The sequence below is a fragment of the Aethalodelphis obliquidens genome, unplaced genomic scaffold (genome assembly GCF_003676395.1).
Source record: "Aethalodelphis obliquidens isolate GAN/ISIS:26980383/991018 unplaced genomic scaffold, ASM367639v1 scaffold38, whole genome shotgun sequence".
Taxonomy (NCBI): Eukaryota; Metazoa; Chordata; class Mammalia; order Artiodactyla; family Delphinidae; genus Aethalodelphis; species Aethalodelphis obliquidens.
In genome coordinates this window covers 9,878,028-9,901,096 of record NW_020837982.1, presented here as the reverse complement: position 1 = coordinate 9,901,096, position 23,069 = coordinate 9,878,028, and the positions used below count along the sequence as shown (strand labels likewise).

The window sequence follows — 23,069 nt, the reverse complement described above, 5'->3', positions numbered from 1 at the left end:
TGGAAGGAGGGGGGGAAGCAGGTGTATTATGTGAAATGCAGCTGAAGAGGAACTGACAGAACACTGAACCAGCTCCAGAGAAGGGGAGCAGGGTGGGGGGCCAAGGCCTGACATCACCATGAGGGGGAAGCTGGATCAGACCTGCCCATAAGTTGAAGTGCACAGTCTGCAGAGGCCACTGCAGTGTTAAGTCTGAGTGCTCATCCTTATGAAATCGAAGAGCTTGGTGAGGATGAGAGTGTAACCAGAGCAGCTACCATTTCCATGGAGCTTGGAGGATGTGAAACTATTCTAAATATTTGACATATACCGGCCTATGTAATCTTTGAAACAGTCCTATCAGATAGTTACCATTATTATCCCCATTTTACTGGTGAGGAAACTGAGGCACGAAAAGGTAAAATACTTTAACCAAGGTAACAGTAAGTGGCAGAGCCAGGATCCAAACCTAGGCCATTTGGCTGTAGTGACTGTGCTCTTAAAATACTATCTCATAAATTTCTACAAAAGTGCCAATATTTCGCCATCTTTGGCCTACAAAAACAATCTTACACTGTTCAATCTATAATTGTTTCTCTTCCTCTCTAGAACCCACCTTTCTCTGTTCAAACAAACCAAGACATTGGGTCAAACAGTGTTTACTGAATGTAAAGTAACCCCAGCCCCATGGGGAAGAAAATTCCAGGGAGAACAGAGAATAATACAGATTAAATACCCACCTGTACATTCACACACACACACACGCACACACGCACACACATCCAAGCTCCAACAGTGACAAATCAAACACCTGCTTCCCCCAGCCTGAGTGACAGCTGTTAGGAGGTGCTTCAGAGGTGGGGCTCCAGGATGGGTTCTAATAGCAGCAGCCTCGTCCCTCCCTGCCCTCTGCCCTGCCCCAGGGAGCTGGGGTGTCTAGGAGGTAGGTGGCAACTCTTCCCCGCTCTGCCGCAGACGCTTCTTGGCCCGGATCTCATTCATGGCCTCTTCAATGGAGCGTGTGTCCCTCTTGTTGGCCACAGGCACTGGGGGCAGAGGGGAGGGTGGGAGGGCCTAGGAGCCCTGTGCCTCAGCCTCCCTCCCCTCCCCCCATCCAGTGCTCCTCTGCCCTGCCCTCCCAGCCCCCACTGCGGCCTCACCACAGCCGTAGGTCTTGTTGGCCTGCAGCATGTGGGCCGCATCCTTGGCTGCCCCCTTCCCAATGAGGTGGCTGTACTTGTCCTTGTAGTCGCTGGCAGGGCTCACCACCACAGGTCCCTGCCGGGCTGCCTCCTCCTCCTGCCGCTGGGCCAGCTCCTAGGGGTGCCAAGGTGGGGCACCAGAGCTCAGGGCCTGACCCCAACCCCTCCCAGCTGGGGGGCTGCAGGGCCCCAGGGACTGCCAGGCATAACTCACCTTCAGCCTCCGTTTCTCCTCAGCCTTCTGGGGGTCCCACTCCTCGCCACGACGGTAGGAGTCCAGCTCTTCATCGGAGGGTGCAAACTCCTGGGAAAGAAGGAGATGATGGGGTCAAGGTTCCACATACATGTTTTATCTCATTCCTCTCCCCCAGCGTGGGGCACAGGCTGAAAAGGAGAGAGGAGACAGCGGGGAACTCAGGCCTTTTACCTTTTTTGGGGGGCAGTGCGGCACGGCATGCAGGATCTTAGTTCCCCGACCAGGGTCGAACCCGTGCCCCCTGCAGTGGAAGCTCAGAGTCCTAACCACTGGATCACCAGGGAGGTCCCCCTTTTACCTTTTTGAAGATCATGACATAGCGACATTCGTCATCTTCCCCAAACGAGAAGGATGTCAGGCCAGCCACTTCCACCACATCGTGTCTGGGAAGGGGGGAGCGAAGGGGAAAGACTATGTAGAGCCACAAGGGGGCCCAGCGTCCTCCTCTGGAGGGTTCTCCTGTCTGGCCCTTTCATGCCTCCTTGGTCACCCATTTCTTGCCTCCCCAGCCCAGAGACACTCACAGTATGCTCCTCTCTATCTTGTTCATCGGCTGAAACTTTTTCTTGATCTGCCCACTGTCTTGGATGAAATCTGACACCTCTTTCTCCATCTTGGTAAAGGGAAAAGTGAAGAAGGTATGAGATGATGGCCCCACCCAAATATCCCTCTCCCCCGCCAGGCCAACAGGCCTTGGCCTCCCACGCCTTTCCCAGCCGCTGTGCCACTGGCTTCTGGGTTTCACCTCTCTCAAGACAGTTTCCAAACACACTGACTCTTCAACCTTCCAATTCTAACTTATTGGAAGTCCTTTCTGAGGCTGCCTTTGATCTCTCCAGTTGTTCTCACCCTTTTACGAAACTCCACTTTCTGCTGTTTCTCTTGCTCCTGTAGTTTCTTCAGGCGGGCTGCCTGCTCTGGGGGTGAGAAATGGCAGCATGAGGCCAGGGGTGGAAGCATGGGTGGGGAGAGTTTGTAGGGCTTCAAAAGGGATCTCATGTCCACTGGGAGGGTGTCAGGCTAGGAAGGTAGGATTACTGTTTATTTGCCAAGCATTTATTGATAGTTCCTCTATACCTGGCACTGTGCTAGGACCTGGAGTACAAAGAGGATTAAGACATAGCTTTGCCCTTTAGGAGCTCACAGTTTAGTGGGAGTAACAAAGATTAGAATCATGCTCAACCCCATTTCCCAACCCACTGGGGAAACCAACTAACAAACATTTATTTAATGCCTGCGACACACCAAGAACTATAAAGCACTTGGGGTGGTAACGAGAAAAAACCGAGCCCTGGCCTCAAGGAGCTTATCATATCATTGTCTGCATAGGGAAGGGGAAATTATTTAACTTCCTATATTGTGTAACACCCCCACTTTTTTTTTTTTTCTTTGCGGTACACGGGCCTCTCACTGTTGTGGCCTCTCCTGCTGCGGAGCACAGGTTCCGGACGCGCAGGCCCAGCGGCCATGGCTCACGTACCCCCACTTTTTACTTCTACAGCCAAGATGAAGCTGAAATGGCCAGTCTGACACTCTTCTCCTTTGTGAGTGTAGGTGTCTGAGGTGAGCTGTAAAGGGAACTCCCTACCCTTGGGTCTCACTGTCCCCTCTTCTCTCTTCCGCCATTTCAAATTCTTTATATCCTTAAGACCCACTTCTTCCACAGGATTGGAATTCCTTCAGCTGCACTGAACCTCTTCCCATTTTCTTAATTACTTCATGTCTTTGCACATGTTGTTCCTACTGCTTGAAATGCTCTTCCTCCTCTTGCAAACTTTGAGATCCACCATGAGTCAGTTACTCACTTCCTCCTCTGGGGCCCAAGCACATTCGGTTCTGACACCCACTACAGCATGTGCTGAGAGCTAACAGAGTGTAACTCTTGTCCTCCCTACCCCACTGTGAGCTCCCAGAAGCTACAGACCCTGTTCATCTCCTTCCAGTTACTCTCTGTGGCCCCAGGGCCCCGACAGCTCAGGAGCTCCCCTCTCTCCCACCTCAAGGACTCTGACCATCAGCACACCCTATATTGGTCACTGACTGTTCTCGAACTGGCTTATGAGTCATCTCTCTGCATCTGAGGAGGTGGCGTAAGATTATGGTTAAGAACATAGACTTAAAAGTCACACATGGGTTTGAAACCCCACCACTTAGTAAAAGTGTAACGGCAGGCAACTGACTAAACTCTGAACTTCAGCTTCCTAGTCTGTCAACGGCCGCTGGTGAACCCACCTCGTCAGTCATGGTGTTAAATAATTCCAGTTCCCAGGTCCCATTATGCTCCCTCCTTCCTCAGAGCTTTCAAATCTCTGCCTGGAGCACTGTGCTCCCCTCTCACTTACTGACTTACCTATTCTTCACATCTCAGCTCACTGCAGACTAGGTTAGGACCCCTAGGTAGCCCCTCTCATAACAGTTATTTTTCTTTCAGAGCACTTATAAAGTTGGTTATTAAACTCCTGTGTGATCGTTTCATCAATGCGCATTTCATCGATACTCCAGACTGTGGGCTCCTTGAGGGTACCCTGGCCCCTAGCAACCATTCAGTAAATATGGATGTTAGTTCGATATTAAGCAGCACTTGAGCCCTCTGAAGGCACCCAGGCTGCCCTGGCCTCCCTCGGACGGGTGGGGAGCCGGTGTCCTCCGCAAGGTAGTCAGTCATTCTGTCAGACTCATTCACACTCCGCAAAGCGAGCAAGAGAGGCCTATACCGCCCGGCGGGCCGCGCCCTAAGCTTGCAGCCCAACTTGAGCCTCCTGCTGGGAAGTTACTCGGAGAACACAGGCGGGGAAACCATGGCCAATCGGACCGGGTAGGGGCATTCTCATCCCTCCAATCAACATTCACGACCCGCCCGGGGAGCTCGGGAATTTAAGGGTACAGATGAGAGAAAGGTTGGAGGGCGGCCCCAAGTAGGCGGGGCATAAGAGCGCCGAAAGCACCCAGCAGCCAGTTAGAGGTGCTGAGGGTAGGGTGGGCTAAGAGGAAGGTCGATCAAAACTTAATAGGTAGACCTTTAAGTTGAGGTGGCCAATAGGGGAGAAAGGACTGCGGATGGGCGTGTCCTGAATCCAATCGGAAGGGGACGAGGCTCAGGGACTCGAGCGCCGGGAGGTGGGCGGGGCCGAGCGGTCGAACTCGCCCCCCCCATCCGAAGGCGGGCCGAGGAAAACCAAGGGGTTGGGTGGGGTTGAAGGCAGCCTACCAATCAGAGCACGCCACCGGCGGACAGGCGGGCCCATCGGCGAATTGAAAACAAGGACTGCGGACGGCCAAGGTAGAAAGAGCCAGGGGCCTGGCGCTGGGCTTCAGGTAGCCAATCATCGTCCGCTAAGAACAGCGGGCGGGATGGCACCCCTTTTAGGGACTCGGGGGGTCTCTGAAGGAGCCCGTGAGGGGTCTTTCAAGGTTGAGAAGGCGGGGTCGTCCAAAGGGGTAGGAGTGCGGTCCTGAGAACCGGGCGAAGAAAGCCGGTTGTGAATTTGGGATCCTCACCTCGGGCCTTGCGCCGAGTCTCCTGGTCACCGAGGCTGGGTGGCTTCTCCATGGAGCTCAGGATGGAGCCCAGTAGGTCCGCCATCTTGGGAGTGACTGAGAGGGGGGCGGCGCGTCTTAAAGGGAAGGGCAAAATGCCTTTAAGGCCGGAAACACGTCGGAGGCGGTAAACCACGCACCCGCCCCGGCGCGGCTTAGATCCCTGCCCAGCGCGCCCGCAGCCTCCCGCCGGCCGAGGCCCCGCCCCCCGCAGACAGAGGCCGGAGGCTGGCTGGTGCAGCGATGTTTAATGGCAATTCGTAGAAACCAAGCCCATGCACAAGTAGAAAGTGCTTGTGGAGCCGGCAGGAGGCCCCCGCCGCGCCTGGAGCCACAAGCCCGGCCGTGCAGGCCTCCCTGCGGCGCCTTAAATAGATTCTTCACTATACTCTGTATGTTACATTATGTACAAGCCCCCTCCCCTCGGGGACGGGGCGGGACTCCGCAACGCGTTCCTATATACACCCCCCTTTGGCCCGGAGGTTGGTGGCCAGAGTCGGTCGGGGTGACTGGGGAAGACGGGGCCAGAAAGGGAGGAAACAGACGCAGACATGCGGAGTCGGGGTGGGGGCACGGTCAGCCCTGAAACACGAGGGGCGTGCGCGTAGCGAAGGCAGAGGTGGGACCGAGGCGGATACATTCAGAGACGCATCGAACAAATAAATAAGGCAAGTCAGGAAGGGGCCGAGGTGGGTACAGGCAGGGAGGGAGCTGTGGAGAAGGGGCAGGCAGGGCTCCGGAGGTCACAGCTGAAGATGCAGGTATGTGGGGCGTGGGTCTTCTGGAGCCAGGGACTAAAAGAGGAGGGGCACGACCCGGAGGGAAGAGGAGAAGGAGCCGGGGGTGGGAAAGGGAGTTCAGCACTTCGGAGGGGGAGGGGGTGGAGACCGAGGACGGGCTCCAAGAGAAGTGACGGGAAAGCTGCCGACAGGGGGCTCCCCCTCCCCCAGAGAGCCCTGTCCCTGTTAAGACTGCAAGAAGCGGCCCCCAGGGTGATGAGAAAGGCAGTGGAGAGGTCAGGTGGCCAGTCCGGGCTGGGGAAGCCCTTCCAGCTCCTGGTTCTGCTTCAATTCCCTCATCCTGCGGAGAAACAAGGAAGGAGTCAGAGGAGACCCGCAGATCGGGGAGGTCGGGTGGGGGAGGTGGCAGGCCCAAATCCAGTGAGGGAAAGGACAGCACCTGTGCCGGCAGCGCCGCAGGAATCTCATGATCTTCCGGGCTGCCTGGTCCTGCTTCTTGGTGAGAAAGGAGCCTCTGGTGGAAGAAAGAAAAGATGAGACCTCACAGGACACTCAGGCATCCTCTGCCCTCCGCCCCTTAGGGACCCTGGCAAGGAAAGGCAGGGGGGCAGGCTGATGAGTCGGGAGTCCACGGACAGTGGGCATGGACACAGTGGGTGGGCAGAGAGGGCCGAAGGGCCAGAGGGCTAACGCCATACTTGTTGCGGGCAGGCAGGGTGCCCGTGGGCCGGTGGGGAGGCCCGGGCCGGCGGCGGTAGGAACGGTAGTGCTGCTGGATGAGCACCGCCGCCCTGCGGCTCTGCTGAAACCGCTTCTGTTCATAGTAGCTTCGGAACTTGCTCTGGATCAGGATGGCCGCCTGGGTCATCTTCTTATAGAGTGCAAACTGCAGGAGTGGGGAGGAGGGGCAGGGGCTGAAATGGACAGAGACCCAAACCCCTGAGGGTCACCCCCAAGTTCAGTTGATGCAACTCTATTTCTCTAATCCACACACTCATGGAAAGGCTGAATCATCACAGACAACCTCACACCCAGGTCCCACGCCTAATACCTTAAGTGCAATCCAGGTCAGCTTGTGGAGAGAGAAGGGGAGTTAGGGCTCCAGCAGCATTCTGGATGCTCTGGGCTGGAATGGGTGTGTGTGGGTGTGGGTTGGTGGGTATGCTTTCAAGAGAGGACGGTCTCACCTGCTTGTACTTCCGGTAACAGCGCTGGATCACAGCTGCTGCTACCTCCTGCTGCTCCTTCAGCCGCCGGCCCTAAGGGGAGAGAAGGAGGTCTCAGCACTTAGCTGCCCACCTAACAGACGTGTGACCTAACCTTCCGACTTGCCTGGGGTCCCCGACCCTTCACCCCATCCCAGGCCTGTGTGGATGACTGTCGTCCCTCCTAAAGTCCTGGGAACCTGTAATCTCCCCACTCAAGATTGTGTAATTCATCCCCTGAAACACCCAGCCCCCTGACCTTGTACTTTCGGAAGGCTGTCTGGATGACTCGGGCTGCCTCGTACAGTTCCCGCTGCTCATGATCCGATAGGGTCAGCAGGGCAAAATCACTCTCCATCTTGCCACTGGCGGACGCAGAGAGAAACTCTGCCCAGGAAGGTGCCGGAGGGATAGCCAGGCGACCCCGCTCAAAGGGCAGTTCGCTGCAGGGACAGGGAGAAGGGAGGCCATGGGGCATCTGCAGTCTCTCTTCTCCCACCTGGAGACTGCTGTGAAGGCACAGCCCCAGCAACAGAGCCTGCAGAGTGACTTCAGAACTCAGCAGCCAGTGCCAATCCCCTTTTCAAAGGCCCTGGGGCCTGAGCCAGGATGGAGCTCTGGCCATGAGGAAGTTTCCTCCCTCCCTCCCATGTTCCTCTGAAGAAGGATCTGGAGGCTTTGTCCTGAGCTGGTCACCTGGGAGGGGCTGAGCTGGGGAAATGGTCCACATTCTCCAGGTAGCTGGCCAACCAGGACATGGTCTCGCTGAGCCCCACGGCCCCTGTCCGCTCCCGCATGGGGGCTCCGGCCTCAGGCAGCCCGACAAAGTCCTCCCGTTTAATCCGCTCTGGTGTGGCTTCGATGATCTGCTTGGCCAGTGAGATCATGTCCACCTGGATGGAGGAGAAGCTGGGTGAGCCTTGAGGAGCCCTGACTACCAGCTGTTCCGGCCTGTTCCGGCCAAGGCCGTAGCGTCAGTCCACTTCCTATCTTGTTCCTCCTCTCAGCACCAGACGATGAGGCCTCAGGGACGGCTGTCCCTGCTAACCCTGTCTTTCTCCGCCAGTGTTCCAGATTCATTTACACTTCTTGAGGTCCCACTCAGGAGTACAGCCCTCTTTGTTGAGGCATGGGAAACATGGGCTAGGAAGGACATATACCACATGGGGATTCAGGAGCTGGGCAAATGAAGGGCTTACCCTTCCAGGCTGGCTGCCCACTGTCCCACCCGGCCTGCCCCATGCCAGCTCCCACAGACCTGGCCATGCCCGCCACCCCATCCCACTCTCCAAGAATCAGCTCAGAGCCTGCCAATCACACGACACCTTATTGAATGGCTCCAGCCTTGCCTTTGCTCCAGGCCTGAAGCCTGCAGCACTTCCTGCTGGCCACACGTAAAGCAGCCTACCTTGTGGAGCTGTCCACATTTTTTGTACTCCAGTGCTACCCAGTTAATCCATTAGCCTCTCTAAAGCAGATATGTCCCCAGTCCTAGCGGAGGAGTACGCTGCTGCACTTGAAGATCCACTCTCTCATGTGTTCATTCATTCCACAAGACTCTCTTAGCTCTTACCCTGTGCAAGCCTCCCACCACCCCGCCCCCTTGCCCCAGGTCATTGCCAGATGCTTCCACCTTGCCAACCTCTCTGCTCCTCACTCCTCCCAACTTCCTGCCATTGCTCTCATTCCCCAAGAACCTTGTCCCTTCGTGGATCAACAAGTAACCCCTACAACCTGGCTCTAACTGAAGATATTCCCCAGAATTTTTAACCCCTGATGCCTCATGACTTCTGAGTCACAAGCTCTGACAGGAGCTAAGCAGAGAATAAACTTGCTTGTCCCTAAATGAGAGTAAATGGCCCCTTCTTCCCAAACTGCAGCCAGACTGATTCTGTTTTATGGAATGGTCGGCATCACCCCACCCCGTGCCCCACACTACTTCGAGCCCTCATAATTCCATCGACATAAGCGGTACCGGGATCACGTCCACAGCTGGTGGGCTGTCAGTTTCCGCTGGAGCAGCCCTACCATCTGGGGCCGGTGGGAGAGGAGGCGGTGAGGGTGGGGGCCCTTTGGGGTTGGTGGCTTCATAGTCCATGAGGAGTAGGGGGGCCTCTGGAGCACCAGAGGAGAGCTGGCCTGGGACCATCTCCATAGTAATCTCAGAGGTTGGCAGAGGAGCAGGGGGAGGACTCCCATCCGGGGCACTAGAATAGGCTGATGTGACGGAGAAAGTGCCATCCGATAGCTCCGAAGGCGAGGAGACGCTGCTCAGACCTGCGAGGTGAGGGAAGGGGGTGAGGGCAGAAGGCGCCACCTGCCCCCTTGCTGCTCTTACCTCCCCATCCCCGCTGCCTCCTCTCGCACTCTGTCTCCCACCCTCTGGCTTTCCCCTGGCGTGTCCTCCCACCCGCAGTCCCCTCTTAAACCCTCACCAGTGTCTGGGCTGGAGGAGGGCGGCGACAGGGCAAACGGGGGCTCAGCTGAAGCTTCCTGTCTCTGCAGTTCCTCAAGGCAGCGGGCGAGGCGCACGTGACCCCGGGAATGAGCCACGGACAGGGGCAGGCGGCCCAGAGAGTCGGGAATGCTCAGTGCCTGTCTGTTCCAACGGAAAAGGAGCACGGCAGCCTCCAGGTGGCCCAGGGCACAAGCCCACATCTGAGAAGAAGAGGGTGGAGGTGGAGGTGAGGCCTGGGGCCCGTCCTAACTCCTCCCCTGTATCCCTCAGAGGATCTTCCCTTTGAAGAACCATTCCCGTTTCCCATTGCCCACGTGCACTCAGGAACCCAGCATCCTCACCAGAGGAGTGCAAGAGAAATGGTCCACGTTGAGTGGGTCAACCTCTTGCTCTAAGTCTAAGCTTCCGGTCTCCACACTCCTGGAGGGTTTGGGAAAGGGACAACAGGGTCCAGTCAGGGAGAAAGGGCGCCCGGTAGGAACTTCAGAATCGAAGGGACTGGGAAGCACTAAGGTCAGTGGGATAAGCAGTCAAAGAGATTAATGAATGTAAGGAGGTCAAGAGGTCAGCGTTGTAAGTCAGGGGACATTAAAACTCCGCCAAGTGCAAACCCTCTTCCAGCCCCTCTTCCTTTCCACAGTGACCCCAGCTCCCATGGCAGAGCTCCAGTTCCTCCTCAGTCCCTGGGCACCCCCGCCGTACACCCGCTGGCCCCGGCTCACCGCCACTGGCTCAGGGTCTCGATGAGGCGGGCGTAGCCCTGGGCAGCGGCCAGGTGCAGAAGGCTCATGCCCCGGAAGGGGCTTCCATGGGCTAGACGTTCAGGACCCCTCCAGGTGGAGCGTGGGATCATGCTCTCTACCAGGACTACCACCCGTGCCTCGAACCCGGGTCCCTGGCCTTCATCCTGTGGTGCACACACCCTTAGGTAGAGACGTGAGCATCCCCAGCCTGGGATGGCCTTAGCCACCCCACGCCTGTCCTCTCAGCTTCCAGTTCTGCCCTCTCCCCACACGTCCCAGTCTAGGTTCCCACCACTCGGATCTCTGATGGCCCATCAGTCCTCCCAGTTCAAGTTCCTGGGTGTCCCCCCCCCCCCGCCCACAGGCAGCTTCCTCCAGGCCAGACCTCACACCCACTTGCCCATGTTGTGCCTTCACTCTGACTCAGATCAGTGCCATATCCACAGATGACTTCCTCCACTCAGAACTCAGAGTCCCCTCCCAGCCTTCTTCCCTCCGAGACCTGGGACCCCCAGAGCACTGAGCCCCAACTCCCTGGATCCCCTCCCCCACCCTCTCCCTCACCTCCACCCTCCTTCAGGCCAGAAATAGTCTGAAGCCTGTCATGCCAAGAGGGTGCCCAGAATAGCCACTCTTGCCGCGGGGCGGGGGTGGGAGCAGGATGGCGTCAGGGACAGGGAGGAGGGCTGGCTGGGGCCGGAGAGCTAGGGGAGTCACACACTAGAGCCTATTTCTAAGGAAGACCCTCCCCCTGCTCCCTACCGTCGAGTGCCCTCCTCGTGGAGGTACCTGAATCGGAGGGGCATCAGGACCCCGGTAGGGGGCCTGGCCAGCTGCTGCAATCTCTGCCATCCGCTTCTCCATCTGCTCCAGTCGCTCCAGGATGGACATCCGGAACTGGTTGTCTGAGAGGGAGTGGACATGGGGGCTCATTGGGCAGAGTCTAGGGGATGCCCTGGACACCAAAACTGGACCCTGTTCCAGAGTCTGGGTGGTGAAGACACAATCATATCCTTTCCTCCTCTCCAAACAACGGCCCTTTACCCACCCACCTTCTGAATACAGCCCCCCATGACCAGTCCTCAAACTAGGGGTCTTCATACTATCCATCGACCTAGGACCTGAATCCAGAACCAAGACTGTGTCCTTCAAGACACACAGACAGTAGGACTCCCCATAGGGAATCCAGCCCTAGCTGCACCAGATCTCTCTCTTACACACACACACACACACACACACACACGCACACACACACACACGTTCCCAGCCTTCTCCCAGGTGACGGTTCTGTCCCTTCTTGCTCCAGACACTACCTCTGTAGTGGGCTGGGGCTCAAAGCCTCCAGGGTCCCTCCTCTCTGTTAACCACTGCCCCAAAGAGCTCAGAGACTGTGATTTGAAAAGCACCGCCCCCTCCTCCTGGCCCCCCACAGCTGTCCACAAAGAGGATGGCGGGGAGGGGAGGCAACAGAGATGGATGGTCACATCCATTCCTCCTCCTCCTCCCCCACCCCATGCACAAACGCACATGCACACATCCCAAGCTATATCTGTTCCCTCCTGAGATCACACAAGGACAAGGAGGGGAGGCAGGAGAGGGTCAGAGCCATGGGGAAACAGAGAAACCGGTGCAGGCTGGGGATGTTCTGAGATGCCAGGACAGAAGGGCATGAAGGTAGAGAGGGGACAGTGGGGAGGAGGTGGAGAGGCATGAGCAGAGACTCAGGTGTGACAGGAGAGTGTGGAAAAGATAAACAAGGAAAGGAGAGAAAGCACAAAGGAGATCTGGGGGACGTACCAAACAGGCGATAAGGAAGAGGGGAAGTGAAGACAAGGGTCCTAGGAGAAATGGAAAGAAGAGGGAGGCAGGAGACCCACAGGAGAGACGGTAAAGCACAGATTAGATAGGGACAGGAGGAGACGGAGAAAAGCAAACCTTGAGAAAGAAGCAGATGTGGAGAGAAACAATTCTGAAAGCCACAGGAGGGATAACCAGTAAAAGGGACAAACACAGTTCTGAATTTAAACAAATACACACACGTACACACATACATGTGTATGTATGTGCACCTCTGTATAAAAAAATATATTAAAGGTGCTGTATGTTACTGAGCAATGTTATAGTCAATTTTCATTTTCTACTTTGTGCTTTTCTGTAATTTCAAAATTTCCTATAATAAACGCCTATCTTTATAATTAGAGGGAAAAATGGTAAGAAAGTTTAAATACGTGTTTAGGTACATATATACACTCATGTGTATCCCATGTATGTTGCTCTACACCCTGTCGCTGCCCCTCCCATCCTCTGAGATGCAGAGGACAGGACAAGCACTGGGACAAAGGTGGCTCCAAGATTTACAGGGAAGAGGAGATGAAGGAAGCTTGCTGCCTCATTCAGAAATGACCAATGAAGCAGGAACTGGGAAGAGCAGTAAGTAGGGGCAAGGCAGTGGCTGCCTGAGTCCTGAGGGGTCTAGGAGCATGACATGCTCAAAGGTTGTGGGGTCAGAGGGCTGGGTACTCACCGTCCAGTGACAACCAGTCAAGCTGAGTACTAGGCAGTGACAGGAATCGGCGGGCTCGATACTCAAAGAGCACAGAAGCAGAAAGGGGTCCCTCCCTCCCTGCCACCTGCAAAGACACCAGCCCAACCTCATGGGCTGGGGAGGGCAAGGATCAGCGAAGGGGCTATCTTTCCTGGGCTCTTTCTCTGACCCCCTGTGTCAGGGTCACAGGTGATCATTTCACATCTACCTCCCCTACTCCCCCTGCTGTGGGTCCCAGAGGCTCCTGGCTTCAGTGGCCTTGGCACTAACTGGGGAGGGATTCCTTTCATTTGAGAACTTAATACCTACTATAGGCCAGAGACCCCTTGGATTCTAGACCCTGTACTTAAGGATGTTGTTGTGCAGCACCAAGGTATAGAAGCAGAGGATCAAGAAACACCTATACTTATAAACAATTTGATGATGGTGAAATCTCTTGATTCCCCAAGATCAAGGTCCAGAGGTCATAACCCTGTTACTAAGATGCGGGAAAGGAATTAGCTGCTCACCAACAGGGCCTAATAAGAGCTCTTTCCCAGGGTCTCAATGTCTATAGCCTTGAGAATGAAACCACCAGGCCCTGGCCCCAAGACCAGAAGCTGAGACTCCCAATTCCTAGCTTCTCTGGTCTCAGCCCCTCTCCTGCAATCCACCATTAAACAGGGCTGTTGAGACTGGGGGAGGACACACTCATAGACAGCAAAGCTGTCAACCTGTCACTCTAGTGGTCCTTAGGGTCCCACAGCAACATTGCTGAGTGCCGGGTAAGGGGCAAAGTTGGTGGCAAAAGGGCAGAGATGAGCCTTGGCAATGACATCTAGACCGGGGCTGTCCAAAAGAACTTTTCCTCAGTGATAGAAACATTCTGCATCTGCACTGTCCAATAGGGTAGCACTAGCACATGTGGCCACTGAGCACCTAAAATATGGTTAGTGTGATGGAAGAAGTGAATTTTAGGGCTTCCCTGGTGGCACAGTGGTTAAAAATCTACCTACCAATGCAAGGGACAGGTTCGAGCCCTGGCCCGGGAAGGGCATCCCACATGCCACGGAGCAACTAAGCCCGTGCGCCACAACTACCGAGCCTGAGGTCTACAGCCCGCAAGCCACAACTACTGAGCCCACGTGCCACAACTACTGAAGCCTGCGCACCTAGAGTCCGTGCTCCACAACGAGAGAAAGCCATGACAATGAGAAGCCCGCGCACCACAACGAAGCGTAGCCCCCTCTCACCGCAACTAGAGAAAGCCCGCGCACAGCAATGAAGACCCAACACAGCCAAAGGAAAAAAAAATTAATTAAAAAAAAAAGAAGTGAATTTTAAATTTTATTTAATTTTAATTCATTTCAATAGGCACATGTGGCTAATGGCCACCATATTGGACAGCACAGGTCTAGAAGCCAATGTCCTTCAGTCCCAAGACTGGTTGGAGGAGACCAACATCTCTCCTTTCTCATTCTCCTAAGAACTCCCTGGACTGGAGCCAGAGGGCCTGGACAGACATTAGAGACTCCTTGGGTCAAATGCCTGACCTTATAGGAGGGGAGGCCAAGGACCTAAAAAAGAAACAGACTTACCCAAGGTCACCAGTCAGCTAAGAAGTAGATTTCTTAGACCAGAACTAGACCTTCTGACACCTAAGCTCAGAGTCATCTGCCTGCTGGTGGACCACAGGGCTCAGCCCCAGGACTGGATGAGGTCTTTCCACTCTCAGGAACAACCCAACACATTTGTTCCCAGGTCTTCCTGGAAGTCCTAACTGTCCTATCTTAGTCCCTTCCCCTACCATTCCCAGTCCCCATACCAGGACAGTAGCAGCGTAAGACACCAGGCTGGACAAGTGAGGCTGGCACTGCGATGTGATCGAAGACGCAGGAGTAATGCTCGGCGGCCTCTGTCCAAGGTCCTGTGATGAGCACCTTGACCCCACCCTGCAGACGGAAGTCAGAGAGCAGTGTGACTGGAGCTCTCTCTGTTGATTGTCCCTTCACTCAGTCACTCATTCATTCATTCAGACCCTGAGAGAGGATCTACTGTCCTCTGTACACCCTTGGGTCTGGGGTACAGGGATTGGACAGGACCCAGGAGAGTGAACTCAACCCACTGTCCCTTCTCCCCACACTCCTGTCCTCTACCTGAATCTGCCAGAAATGGGGAACTGATTGCCTCCCCCAAGGCTACCAACCCATTTGCAGATAGCTGTCACTGGAAGGAAGTCCTTTTCTCAGGCCCCCTCTGGACCCCCACTGTAGTTCCTGCTTTCCCTCCCTGGAGCAGCAAAAAGCAGAACTTCTCCACTGCTGACCACAGTCTTTCAGCTTCCCAAAGTCTGCAATCACATCCCAGTTGTATTTTCTCTTCTCCAGGCTGAGCTGTCCCAGTCCCTCCCCGGCCCCACCACCCCCCATGAAACAGTCACCAAGGAATGAAGTCCCCTGGGGCACTTGAGGGACTCACACAATCACAATTCACAGGTAGAAGGAGGAGGGAGGGAGAAAGGGTTAGTCAGAGGGCCTATGAAAACAGGAAACGAGCTACACTCTATGAGGTTGGGAAGAGAACTAAGCAGCCGTGGGAACTGAGGGAAACTAGGTCACAGACCACAGGGTAAGAGGGATGCAGGAGGGAGGAGAGAAGCCTGAGACTCACCTCAGGGTAGGACCACTCTGGGGAGAAGTCTGTGATGGTGCTAAGAGCAGGAGAGAGCTGGGGGGCTGGGGCAGGGCCACTCGGAGCTTCGTCACTGATGAGTTCTCCCATGAGCTCAGGGAATGATGAAAGACTGAAGGGCTCCAGTTCACTGGCCCCACCAGCTCCTCCAAACAAGGCCTCCCCTCTTCCTACTCTGCCTGATGGCTCCAAGGGGGCAGGTGAGGGTGTGGGTGAAGGAGGGGGTGAAGGTACAGGTGGGGCAGCCCCCTGGGCCTTGCGCTCCTCCCCACTGTCATCATCTTGAATGAAGAAGCAGTTTCCTCTTCTCCCGCCTGCTCTGGGCTGTGGAGCGGGACCCCGAGCAGCTGCCTGGGGCTCCAGGGCAGCAGCGGGCTCTAGGGCAGGACAAGGGGTATGGGCAGCCTCTGTCTCAGGGAAGTCTGGGCTTACCCCCTGCCCTCCTCCATACGTCTGGCCCCTCTGTGGGCTGTTGAGAAAACGATCCGGGTCAAAGGCAGGGCTGGGAGGAGCTGGCGGGGCAGAGGGCTCAGAGCCTACGACTACAGCCAAGCTCATGGAAGGCCTAGGATCGGCCTGGGAAGCCAAGTGCCTGGTGGGCGTCAAGCCCCCAGTTCGCTGCTCCAGTCCCGTCAGGAGGAGGATAGCGGTGCCTCCTGTCGAAGAACTCCCTCGGGAGGTGGGAGGGCTAGGTCTGATCTCTAGGGGTTCCGCAAAGCCGGAAGAAGAGGAGGAAGAGGAAGAAGAAGATGGGGAGGTATGTGCCTTGGGGAGCTCTGGGGGAAGTGGGGCTATCAGTGGAGGGGGTTCAGGGGGATGGGGATGGGGGACAGAGGTCAGGGTTAAAGCTCGGGGCTCCACTTTGGGAGAGATGATGCGGTGTTTCGTGCTGCTGCATTTGTGGGTAAGGCTCCCAGAACCTGCAGTGGAAGGGGTGGTGGGGAGAGAAGGGATACGACACATCTTTCTCCAGCCTTCCCTTACTGGAAAGCTTTCATGCATTTCCTGAGATGTCACTAAATACCAGAGGTGTCATACTGATTATGGCCACTGGGAGGCGGCAGAAATATTTCTCCTCCCCCTCGCTCCCCCTGGAGGAGCACTGCAGGAGAGGATAGAGGGCTTGGCGGAATAGCTGAGAGAAATAGGTAAAGGCATAGAAAAAGGACAAAAGAACAGAACCAAGTGGGTACCAACTAAGAATAAAGCTGAGCCTGTGTGTAAGTGGTAGTGCTGGGGTGGCCAGGAGCTGCTTTATGAAGAAAGCAAATAGAGAGCCTGGGCTGCCAGGAATCAAGTAAAAGGAACTGGGCCGTGTGCAGATGGGAAGGCCTCTGCTCATCTGGCCCATCTTTCTGGAACATGCAAAAGACATGCAAATAAGCATGCAAATCCCAGCTATCCCCCTGGTGTGAGTAAGGGCAGCACACTAGGAGGGAGGAGGGTTCCAAGGTCAGGGGTCACTAACCAAGGCCTCCACTGCAGAGACAGGCGTGAGTTCGGGGTGCAGGCTTGGTCGGGTGGGTGTCCAGGATCTGCTGCACCAGCTGCTCTACAGAGAACTCCTCTGTCCCGTTCCCACAGCTCCACTTGATGCCATGAACTAGAGGAGAGTTGGCGGGAAGTGCTATGGGACCCCCATAAAATAGTCACCAGGGAATCCTGATGGCTCTTCCAAGCACCTGAGATGCTCTAAGACTTCTGGCCAGGTGAACAGAGGCCAGCAGCCTCAAGACAGCTCCCATAGCTCACAGCTGCCCTCCATATTCCAACACCTTAGATCACACCAGGGACCCTGGTACCCACCCACCCACCCAGGGAAGACCCCTCCTGGCTTGGGGGGAAATGGTCACCCCACAGACTCCTGAGTATAGAACCCTGGCCCCTTTGGGAGCTCCCTACGTCCACTTTCCCCATTGAGAGCTGTCCTAGCCCTGCTGCCTTACACATGGGCTTCAGCTGTCCCAACAGCTCCTCCCGGGACCACTTGAGCCACTCTCGACGGTCGCTGCTGATGGAACAAAAGATGGGGCTGCAGCCCTTTCCACAATCCTCCAGGGCTGGGACGTTCAGGTAGTGCACAAGGACGATGTCAGGGTTCTGAGAGCACAAGGGTACATGCAGAGTGCTATGGGGGGGGGTCCTGCCGCCCAGGGGTTCAGCCTCCTAGTCCTCACTTTCTTCCCAGGCACCCCCAACCTCACCCCCCAAGTTCTGGCTCTCTCCATCCCCAAACCCCTTTCTCTTCTTCCCAGTCTCCTTTTCCCACTCAGAACCTAGTCATCCTTCCACTTCATTCTTGCAGGCCCCCACCTCCCTCAAAGAGCCAGGCAGACTCTGTCTCCCTGAGCTCTTCCATCCTCACCTGGAGCAGCCAGTAGCAGCGCCGATGGAATGTGGGGACGATGGAAGAGTGAACGTAGCAGCCATAGAGACACTGCCAGGAGACAGGCTGGGGTGGGGGGAGGGCTAGTCTGCTCCCCAACTCTTCCTCTGTTCAGTCCCTTTGCAGGAATCCCAATCTTTCCACCAGTTCCTCTTTCACCCTCACCCACCCCCACCTATTCCCCACACCTTTCAAATCCCAGTACCCCAAGTCACCCCAGGACGGAGAGGAGGGAACAGTGGGGCCAGGGCCTTACAACAAGGACCAGATTTGCCATATGGGACCATCCAAAAATCAGAGGGCATGGCAACAACGCATCCAAGATGAGGAGCAATGATTTGAGGGAAGAGAAACCTGTGCTTAGAGGGTCAGTACTCGGACCCCTGCGGGAAATGCAAGAGAAGTAAGGGGATTGGGCATCTGTGTCCTCCAGAGGGAGGTGTGGCCTAAGTCCTGGAGAATTGGGTCACGGAAGGAAATGGGAAGCAGAGAGTAGGCTAAGCAACCACCTAGCGGATCCAAAGTGAGTGAGAAGGGAAGAGTGACTGGGAGGGTGGTAGACAGAGAATGTCACCAAGCCCTGGCAGGGCTGGAACCCAGCTAGTGGGGAGAAGGTGGACCAGGGCAGGTGAGCTGGAGGCCTCGCTTACCTCCATGCCCTGGACCTTCAGCTTCATGTGGTCCTCTCGGGTGGTCTTCCCGTCCTTCCGCTTCTTCCAGAGGTAACCATCCTTCCGGTATTTCACCTTCTTGCGGTTGTAGAGGATAATAGAGCCATTCTGAGGCCTGAGAAGGGAAGGATTGGCCTCGAGTTCTGTGTACAGAACCCAGGATCCCTGCCACTCCCCACCTTCACAAAAGTTCTCACCTTGTCTTGGGTGCACAGGATAGCCACTCATCATGCTTCTCGAAGGTGATCAAGTAGGATGCAATCTCCTGCAGGAGAAGAGGCACTCAGGTGGGTGTCCCCTTTCCAAAGTCTCAGGCTGGTCTCTTGGTCTTTCCCATCTATACCTCGGGGATAACAACAGCGTCTGCTCTACAGCGTCCTTGGAGGACTGAATGAGATAATGCAGGACAAGTACTGAGCACAGTGCTTGGTTTGTAGGAAATACTTTGTAAGTGGTAGATAGTATCTTTACACAGGTGGATATGCCAAGGAGAAGCGAGCTACTACAAGATGCAGGGCTTTATACCTCTCCTATGACCCTCAAAGAGCCTAGAGAATGTCGACAGGCACAGCAAGACCCCCATTCACACTCCTCCAGCCCACCAGGCCCTGCTACGCCCTAATCCCCCAGGCTCCCTAGAAAACCTCATTTGTATTCCACCGGAGCCGCTCTGGAGGCAGCAGCGCACAGCGAGGAAGACACTCCAGCAGCTTCTTGGGTAGAAAGATCTTCAGGTGGTGGCTGTTCTCTAGAGGGGATGAGAAGGGAGGACTTAGGGCGCTGCTCCTGATATCCCTGTGATAACCCAGGGGAGAAGGGCCAAATCCAGAGCATGGGGCGGGGCAGGGTGGGAGGGTGGGATGAAATGATGACAAGGAGAGCAGGGATCCAAGAATTAGGTCACCACCACTTGGGGAGGAAAAAAGGCTGTGCCCAAACTGGGAACCTGGATTGTGAACTCACCAGCAACCTCGGTGGTGTCCTTGGTATTCATGGTGAGGGCTCCAGGGGGCAAGGTCACCCCCGGCCTGAGGGGCCGGGGGGAGGGGGAGTCTGTGCTGGGAAGGGAGAGAACAAGGTCATGGCAGAAGCCTCCACACTATCCAGGATGAGGAGGATGAGGTAGGAGACCAGGTACAGAACTGGGTCGTGATATCTAAGAAAGATGAGGAAGCGAGAGGAAGGGGCTGGACTATGATGTCAGAGTACAGCCAGGGAATGGAGGAGAGGGCGAACCCAGACATGGTGCCAGGAACCAACACGAGCTGGAGACACAACACAACAGAGTAATCAGGAAGAGACCGGCAGGGTGGGGGAGGGGAGAAGGCCGGCGGGGCTGGCGTTGGGCTCTTGCGGGTCTGGGGCTACGGTGAGGTCAGGTCCTGGGGCTGGGACTCAGAGCATCCGGTTCTTGGAGGATGCTTTGGCAAATGAGAGCCTGGATGCTGGGGGGAGGGCAGGAGATCTAAGTCCGGGTGGAGAGCTAGGCCTTAGAAGACACACCCTGAGTTACTTCTCTATTTGATTTTTTCGAAGGTGAAGGGCAGATCTGACAACTGATCTTAACCTACACCCTTCCCTCCAGATTGGTCAGGGCCTGGTAGAATGTGGGCTAGACACCAGGACCCAGCTACCCACCCTCAGGACAACCCATCCTCCATTCTGAGGCTGACCGCCCTGTGCACCCCGCCGCACCTCTCTCCCCAAAGCCTCTGCCTCCCTCGGCCTCCAGGCCTACTCTAGCCCATCTACCACTCTGGCTCCAGCCTGAGCCCCCACCCTCCTGGGGGAACAGATGGAGGCTGGAGGATGCTCTCAGCGCGGGCTCCACCAGGTGTCCGGGGATGGGGAGGAGGAAGAGGCCCGTCCGAGCTCGGCTGTGAGCACTGGAGCCTGGGTTGTGGTAAGGACTCCGCCCTAGGGCGCAGGTGCGCAGTCCTGGATGGGGAGCCGGTCAGGGTGCGAAGCGGGCCCGGGGGCGGCCCCCCCACGGCGGGGCGGTGGTCCCCGGAGACGCTTCGAGGTGGGAGGGTCCCGCCTCCCTCCCGCACGGAGGGATGTCCTGCAGGAGATGCGGAGCAAAGTCCGCGGACGCGTGGCGGGCAAGGGACAGTGCGGGTGCCGGGGTGCGGGGGTCCCCGGGACGGTCCTGCCCGGCAGGTCCGCCGTGGGGCCCTGCGCCGAGCTGCGCCCCCTGGCGCGGGGAAGGAGGACGGAAGCGGGGAGTGGGGGCGAACTGGGAGAGGGCCGGTGGTCCCCGGCGCGGCGCGCAACGTCCGGGCCGGTGGAGCTGCGCCCCCTGGCGCGGGGCGGAGAGGCGGGCGAGAGGCCCCGGCTCTTACCTCCCGGGGTCCCGCGGGTGACGGCGGCAGCGGCCATTCTACCCCACACCGACCCCCCCCAGCGCCGGCTGACAGCGGCGTCCGACGTCACTGCGCACGGGGCGGGGCCTCCCAATTAAGGGGATGGGGGTCGGGACGAGAACCTGGGGTCAGCACACGTGGGGCTCTGGGTGGGGCGCTGGCTGGAGGGACTCGTCTTCCAGGGCCCCGAGCCAGGCGGAGGGACGGACTGCCGGGAAGTCCCGGAAGGGGCAGCAGCGCTGAGGGGCAGGATGCGGGGTCCCGGAGGCGGAAGCTGGGCCGATCGACGTGACCTCGGCCGGGGGAGTGGGGCGCGGGCGGCCGACAGCGCTGGGCGGGGGACTCTGGAGCCGGCAGGACTTTTTTCGGGCACAGCTCCTTGAATTTGGGGGACACAGCCCGACTTCATTTTAGCGGGGTCCTCACGAAGGTGAAAGGAGCCCTCCCGCCCCACGAGCCTCTCCATCACTACTTCGCGGAGAGAAAGACAACTCCGGGCTCAACATGCTTGCTTTTTAATAACAGAACAAAAAGAGAACACAGTGGCAGGGAGCCGGCCTGCGGGACGACAGGCCTTGGGGAGCTCCTGTGAGACGGGCGGGTAGAGATGGGAGGCCAAGGGAGCCCCGTTCGTGCCTAGTTCAGAGGATGGGAGAGGAAAGTGAGAAAGGTCAGGGAAAGGGGGAATGCCTTGATGTCAGAAATGCTGGAGATTCCAGCGCCCAGAACTAGTCGTGGGTCCTGGAGCACGCTAGCATCTTGGGCGTGGGCGGTTTCTCCTTACTCCTCAGACTGCCACTCCACCCCCCAGGGATTGTAAAGGGGGTCCCTACTGGCTGTGGCCGTGCTGAAGGAGCCCAGAGAGCTCGGCCGTCCGGAGAGACAAGACCCCTCCTGGCCCAGGGGACTCCAGGGAGACCAAAGCAGCTGTAAGGATGAGAAATTGAAGGGAAAAAAAGGAAGAATCAGAAAATAGGTCTCTCTCCAGATTTCCTAGTCCCCAAACCCAGGCACTCCCAAGTCTCTGGCTCTCGCCTACTTTATTCTTGTTCCTCTCAAATCCAGCTATCCAACGTGCCTCTTGGCTCCCGCTGTCTCTCCATGCAAGACCAGGCATCCGCATCACCCTCCACCGCCCCACCAAGTTCCTGTTCAACCATACCTGGGCCCTGCCAGGAGCGAGGAAGTGCTCCTCTTCCCGTAGAGAGTTTGCCCTCTCCTCTTCCAGACCAGGGTGTTCGGTGGAGTTGGGGAGTCCACAGCCGTCGTCGTCAAGCACCAGGGGCTCAGACGGAGCCCTAGAGCTGCCCCACTGGGCCTTCCTCAGTCTGTGGAGACTTCAGACTTAGGAAAGAGGTGCCTGGAGGCCAGGCTTCCTGTCTCTCCATTCTTCACCTTCCTGCCCTGAAATACTTCCTGCTGGGACCCAGGAGTGTTGTCATCTGACTTCCAACTCTCCACTCCCAACTTTCTGCTCCCCTCAGACTGAAGTATTTTCAGTTCAGGGGCTCAAGAGGTGACCTCTAGCTCTGCACTATCGTCCAGTTGTATGGAGTGCTTTCCTGTCTTCAGTGACCTGGTTTCCACTCCTTTCGGCTCATGTGGCTCATCCCCCATCCCTTAGTTCCCTCCTCCTTCCCATATTATAGAAATTTTGCTTCAATCTCACCAAGACCGTGGCACATTCCCAAACAACCTCCAATTCCTTCAAAGCTTTCCACCTCTTCTTTAGTTCAAACCGTCCTGTCCCCATACCCTGTTTGGCTCCCAGAGCCCAAATGTCTCTCCTTACTCATTGATGATTCTGTGTCGCCTCCTTAGATCCTCCAGGTGATAAGTGACAGCCCTTACCCGGGCTGGGATGCCCCCAGATCCTTGCTGCATTCCCGCCAAATATGGCCTCCTTCTCTTTCTTCTGCAGAGCACCTCAGGGGGTGGGAGCCCCTCAGGGGGGTACAGGCCAGGCAGGGAGCAACCAGTGGCTCTCTGTGCCAGAGAATGGGGAAAAGGAGCTAGAAGGCAGAACTGAGTCTCTCAGGGGAGCTGGGACTGAAATAGGGAGTCAGGGGTCTTGGGAAGCCCAGATCACAAAAACATAGCTGTGATCTGGAAAACCTGATGACTGATTCATAGGAAGGAGGGCCTGGTCAGTGCACTGGCTGGGGGACACCAGAGGGAAGGGGTAATAAGGAGAGCTGGGGCTAGGATAGCAGTGGGTGCAACTTTAACCGAGAGGTGTCAAAGGGCAGAAAGTTTGTCATACCAGCAGGGGTGGGATGTACTGTTCCTCCATCCAGGTGGGGCTGTGAAGCAC

General features: G+C 56.6%; 3 protein-coding genes and 1 pseudogene across 13 annotated transcripts in view; 1 reads left to right on the top strand and 3 right to left on the bottom strand.

Annotated features, from left to right (window-relative positions):
- Positions 1 to 622: 622 nt before the first annotated feature.
- On the bottom strand, positions 623 to 5,934 carry SPAG7 (sperm associated antigen 7). The gene is made up of 7 exons (XM_027130244.1): positions 4,936 to 5,934; positions 2,287 to 2,354; positions 1,962 to 2,050; positions 1,736 to 1,820; positions 1,396 to 1,485; positions 1,140 to 1,296; positions 623 to 1,025 (listed from the first exon to the last, which is right to left on the bottom strand). Exons 1-7 carry the CDS (start codon positions 5,018 to 5,020, stop codon positions 916 to 918), a joined length of 684 nt encoding a protein of 227 aa, XP_026986045.1. The 5' UTR covers positions 5,021 to 5,934; the 3' UTR covers positions 623 to 915.
- Positions 5,208 to 20,864, bottom strand: CAMTA2 (calmodulin binding transcription activator 2). Of its 11 annotated transcripts, XM_027130150.1 has the most exons (22): positions 20,735 to 20,864; positions 19,356 to 19,450; positions 19,037 to 19,140; positions 18,590 to 18,657; positions 18,372 to 18,507; positions 17,701 to 17,787; positions 17,282 to 17,435; positions 16,804 to 16,938; positions 15,315 to 16,255; positions 14,470 to 14,596; positions 12,645 to 12,779; positions 10,910 to 11,025; positions 10,100 to 10,284; positions 9,719 to 9,797; positions 9,355 to 9,577; positions 8,895 to 9,196; positions 7,616 to 7,812; positions 7,179 to 7,362; positions 6,902 to 6,973; positions 6,413 to 6,600; positions 6,154 to 6,228; positions 5,208 to 6,054 (listed from the first exon to the last, which is right to left on the bottom strand). In XM_027130150.1, exons 2-22 carry the CDS (start codon positions 19,384 to 19,386, stop codon positions 5,991 to 5,993), a joined length of 3,603 nt encoding a protein of 1,200 aa, XP_026985951.1. In that variant the 5' UTR covers positions 19,387 to 19,450; positions 20,735 to 20,864; the 3' UTR covers positions 5,208 to 5,990. The 11 variants fall into 11 exon arrangements, with proteins under 11 accessions (XP_026985951.1, XP_026985958.1, XP_026985953.1 ...); XM_027130157.1 differs by lacking the exon at positions 20,735 to 20,864 and having other exon boundaries at positions 15,315 to 15,804; positions 17,282 to 17,346; positions 19,356 to 20,150; XM_027130152.1 differs by lacking the exon at positions 20,735 to 20,864 and having other exon boundaries at positions 17,701 to 17,772; positions 19,356 to 20,150.
- On the top strand, positions 20,142 to 21,168 carry LOC113632716 (collagen alpha-2(VIII) chain-like; annotated as a pseudogene).
- An 86-nt stretch (positions 21,169 to 21,254) lies between these two features.
- INCA1 (inhibitor of CDK, cyclin A1 interacting protein 1) overlaps positions 21,255 to 23,069 on the bottom strand; it is a 7,656-nt gene continuing 5,841 nt past the window's right edge. The window contains exons 4-7 of the mRNA XM_027130238.1: positions 23,019 to 23,058; positions 22,548 to 22,741; positions 21,918 to 22,083; positions 21,255 to 21,682 (exon numbers count right to left, since the gene is read on the bottom strand). Of these exons, the coding sequence (XP_026986039.1) occupies positions 21,536 to 21,682; positions 21,918 to 22,083; positions 22,548 to 22,741; positions 23,019 to 23,058 (547 nt within the window). The 3' untranslated portion in view covers positions 21,255 to 21,535. The remainder of the gene's footprint in view (positions 21,683 to 21,917; positions 22,084 to 22,547; positions 22,742 to 23,018; positions 23,059 to 23,069) is intronic.

Excerpts from the sequence above, each read along its gene's own strand:
- SPAG7 (XM_027130244.1), bottom strand. The coding sequence starts at position 5,020 with ATGGCGGACCTACTGGGCTCCATCCTGAGCTCCATGGAGAAGCCACCC. Across the intron at positions 1,821-1,961 it reads AAGATAGAGAGGAGCATACT|ACACGATGTGGTGGAAGTGG; the intron begins GTGAGTGTCTCT and ends CCCCCTTCCCAG. Across the intron at positions 1,297-1,395 it reads AGGAGAAACGGAGGCTGAAG|GAGCTGGCCCAGCGGCAGGA; the intron begins GTGAGTTATGCC and ends TGGCACCCCTAG.
- CAMTA2 (XM_027130150.1), bottom strand. The coding sequence starts at position 19,386 with ATGAATACCAAGGACACCACCGAGGTTGCTG. Across the intron at positions 19,141-19,355 it reads GGACACCACCGAGGTTGCTG|AGAACAGCCACCACCTGAAG; the intron begins GTGAGTTCACAA and ends CATCCCCTCTAG. Across the intron at positions 16,256-16,803 it reads TCTCTGCAGTGGAGGCCTTG|GTTCTGGGAGCCTTACCCAC; the intron begins GTTAGTGACCCC and ends CTTCCACTGCAG.